We start from the raw sequence: 4,263 nt of genomic DNA on the forward strand, positions 1-4,263 counted from the left end.
TAGATGAAAATTCATACTCAGGAATATTTCTCGTCTAGCGTATTTATCAAAGAAATTACTTTGGGAGGCTTTTACCTGGAAGATTTTGATTATAGGGGGAGGTTTTAGCATATCATCTAGACTAGTTTCTAGGATTTTTATACGTCTGTTGACGTGTGTTCTATGTGGTGCCCTAATGATTTAGTTATATCTATTATTGACCATGGATTGTTTTGCCTTCTTTATAGATTCTTCAAATATTTGTCTTTCCTTTGTCTATCGTATTTTCTTTTTCAATATTTATCCAGTCATTAAGCAAGGCTCAAAATTTTATTTTTTAAAAAAATCATTAAAAATACGTTAATTGCTAATTCTTCTTTTTGAGAGTCATACCAGAAGTTTATCTTCCTAGTCCCGTTCAACCATGCATTTGTCAATTTGACAAATGGTTGTGACTAAGCATACAATTATAAAAAGAAGTCTTCTTTGTGTTTGGAATTTTCTGAATGTTGCTATGGTTATATCACAACAGTCCATCGCAAGCTTTCATTTTCCCCCTCTCTTTTTTCAACTTGTTGATCCATCAAGAAAATCATTCCACTTGAAACTATCGCATGGATCACAACGTCATAGGCCATTTATGAAGTGATGACATTACACATAAAAATAAAAGTAAAGAAAACAATCCTTTCTTTTTTTGGAAAATGAAGGAAGCGAGACATTTCTCACAAATTTATTACAAAGAATAGTGAATGAGAACAGTAGAATAGAGGTTCATATAATGGTGTTTTGAGAAGGTAAAAACAGAAAAGAGTTATAAGAACTTATACCATGCAACACGAAGCATCTATGTTAAAAACTCCACTAATTGACATAATTTAATTGCATTGAATGGCTTGTGAATGGTTGGGATGTTGCCACCTGTGAGTAAGTGAGATATTGTTTGCATGGTTGGTCGCGCTTGTGGTATACCACGGATACATGAAAATGCTATAATAGCCAATAACAAAACTTCGCTTTCCATATAAGCTGTAGGAGATGAGATTGGTTGATCTAACACATCACTGAATAACATTTGTTGGATGTCTGTTGATGATAAGGAGGAGATAAGATCACCTGGATGCCTTCCCATTATTACCTCTAATATTACTATGCCAAAGCTATATACATCACATTTCTCGTTCACTTTTATCATGTACGAAACTTCTGCAAATAGAATAAAGAAATGATTAATTTTTTTATTTCCAATTTAAGTAATTTTTTTTGCAAACTTAACAAAAATGTCAAAATCTTGTTTCCACTTGTCAGATGCAATTTTCAACTTCCTTAATTTATGTATTACTTTTTGAAAATACTTTGATATTTGTAAAATAAATGTCATTGTTGATTAACTGAAGTTTATGCTTAGCACTAGTTTTTTTTTTTTTTTTTTTGAAATGATTAGTAGTTAAACAATATAAGCATCATTGGAAAATTTAATTATCTGTAGGCACTAGTTTACTTTTATTTAAATATCAAAGCTCTAGTATAGACAGATTGATAAATGAAAGAAATAATTATTGTCATAGGTTTATTGAAAAATCTCTATTTGGCATATGTATACTAATCCTATTTTCCAAATGCATGGTAAGCCATGCAAGCATTGAAATAGAAAAATCAAGCAAATAGAAAGGAGAAATTTGAAGAATGAATTACCTGGGGCAGCATATCCAAATGTACCTACTGGTGTGCTCCAATTTGATAAATAAGGTTGCACAATTCTTGCAGTGCCAAAGTCTGAAAGATAAGCTTTGAAATCAAAGTCTAATAATATATTATTGCTGGAAATGTCTCGATGCACTATGGATGGATCGCAATCATGGTGTATGTAAGATAAAGCATGAGCCACATCTTTGATAATATGAGCTCTTCTCTCCCAATTCAATTTCTTTGCTGTTTCTTGACTGTGAAGGTTGCTAGCTAAACTTCCCTTCTCGATGTACTCATATATAAGAAATTTACAACTTGAACTAGAGCAATACCCATGAAGTTTTACAATGTTATGATGTCGAATTCTGATTAATGCTTGAATCTCATTCTGAAATTTTTTTTCATCAAATACTCCTTCCATTGGATGAAGTTTTTTAACAGCCACCACTTGTTCCATCGGAAGTTCTACTTTATAAACTTTGCCATGTGTTCCACTCCCAATGCAATATTTCTCATCAAAATTTTCAGAAGCATTGATGATGTAGTCATAAGTGACTCTTCCATCAAAATTCAATATTGAAAATAAATCACCGATAATAATATCATTATCTTTTTGCTCTGTAGTTTTTTTTCTCCTATGAAATGATGCAATGATGATAACAAACATAACTAGAAGAACCAAGCTGCCCAATATTGGAGTGATGACAAAGAGAATAATTTGGTTTTTAGTTGAATGATGAGTGCTAATAGTGTTTGATCCACATGAAGACAAACTTGGCACTTCACCACATAAACCCCTGTTATGAATAAACCATTCTGCTAGAGCATTTTGAAACAATTTGCTTTCCGGAATTGGGCCCTCCAAGTTATTGTACGATACATCAATTGACGACAAACCCAACATGCCTCCAAAAGATGAAGGAATGGCACCTGATAGATAATTATGGGACAAGTTCAAAGATATTAAATATCTCAAATTTGCTAGCTGTGGTGGTATCTCTCCTCCAAAAAAATTATGGCTCAGATCAAGTGAATTTTGTAATCCTTCTAACTTTCCAATTTGAGATGGAATGCTCCCATTTAGTTTATTTTTTTCCAATTTCAAGGTGCGCAAGTTAATGCAACCCTCTAATTGTAGGGGTATTAGGCCACTGATATCATTGTTAGATAAATCAAGAATTTGCAAATTGGATAACTTTCCAAACTCCAAGGGAATTATTCCAGATATCTTGTTGTCACTCAAAGTTAAGTTGAATAACAAACTCATAGTACCTAATTCTCTGGGTATTTCTCCTGCAAGCTGATTTGAAGAAAGGTCCAAGACTCTTAATTGAAGTAACTTTCCAAATTCGATGGGTATATTCCCAGTAAGTAAGTTTCCTGAAGTCCTGAAGTATGTCAAATTTTGACAATAAGCCCAACTTGGTGAGATTTGGCCATATAATTGGTTGTCGCTCATGTCAATGTAGTTTAGATTGGATATATTCCAAATATTTCAGAGATATTTCCTTTAAACTTGTTTCTTTCGAGATGAACTCTAAATAAGCTAGAGCAATTTTTTAAACTCCTTGGGATGGAGCCCTCAAAGTAGTTGTTTTGTATCGTTAGACGTTGAAGCACACCACCTTTACAGATCTCTGGAGGAAAGTAACCGAAAAAATTATTGTCACTGATCTCTAGGCGAACCAGATCGGTGTGGTTACCCAGTTCTTGGGGCAAAGGGCCCGACAATTGATTGCTAAAAGCAAGTAAAATAGTTAAAGTGGTGAGGTTTACTAAAGTGGAAGGAATGGTGTTAGATAAATTATTTATGTAGAGGCTCAAGATTTCAAGCATGGTAAGGTTTCCTAAAGTGGAAGGAATTGAGCCCGATAGTTGATTTTCTGAGATTCTTAGATCACGTAAGTTCACTAGGTTGCCTAATTCATGAGGGATGGTGCCTGATAAATTATTGGTGTAGAGGTATAAGGTATCAAGCATGGTAAGGTTTCCTAAAGTGGAAGGAATTGAGCCCGATAGTTGATTCTTTGAGATTTCTAGATCACGTAAGTTCACAAGGTTGCCTAATTCACCCTTGCCTGCCACAAGGAGAAATTGCTCTTACCATCGAACTTGTTGATCTCCATCTTGATTGTTCCTGTTTTCTCCATCTTCAGTCTTGCTCACCACCACTGCAATCTAAGTCCTTGTACCGCCTTACTCTGATACCACTTATTGGGTGGATGTTTGGTTAGGACACCATCTCCCAAGATCTTTTCAGTACCACGCGATGCAGCAGGAAGAAAGAAGAAACAAAACAAAAAGAAAACAATCAAAATACGTGGATCAGCTACAAAAAGGCTCGCCTCCATGGGGCATGCAAACTTCACTATGAAAAAAAATTTTTTACAAGAGGAGACCTCACCCTCAACCCTTGTACACCCAATTTTTTCTCACCTGAAGTTTTCCTTACAAAAGCTCTCTCTCTCTTGGAGACGCCCTGAACCCCTGAAGAGCCTGGTGACCGCTGTCCAGGAGCCTCCTGCTCCTTCTCTCACAGCGCTCTTGCCTCTCTCTCTCTTCTCAGATTCGTACGGCGCGAGAAAACCAACACAC

The 4,263-nt window shown here is 35.2% G+C and overlaps 1 protein-coding gene across 1 annotated transcript; it reads right to left on the bottom strand.

Moving 5' to 3' along the window:
• Positions 1–646: 646 nt before the first annotated feature.
• LOC114914097 (uncharacterized) lies at positions 647–3,734 on the bottom strand. The gene is given in 3 exon segments (XM_073255318.1): positions 647–1,185; positions 1,675–3,144; positions 3,147–3,734. Coding segments are annotated over 3 exon segments (2,331 nt in total). The 5' UTR covers positions 3,649–3,734; the 3' UTR covers positions 647–826.
• Positions 3,735–4,263: the final 529 nt, after the last annotated feature.

The sequence above is a fragment of the Elaeis guineensis genome, chromosome 4, assembly GCF_000442705.2.
Source record: "Elaeis guineensis isolate ETL-2024a chromosome 4, EG11, whole genome shotgun sequence".
NCBI classification, from domain to species: Eukaryota; Viridiplantae; Streptophyta; class Magnoliopsida; order Arecales; family Arecaceae; genus Elaeis; species Elaeis guineensis.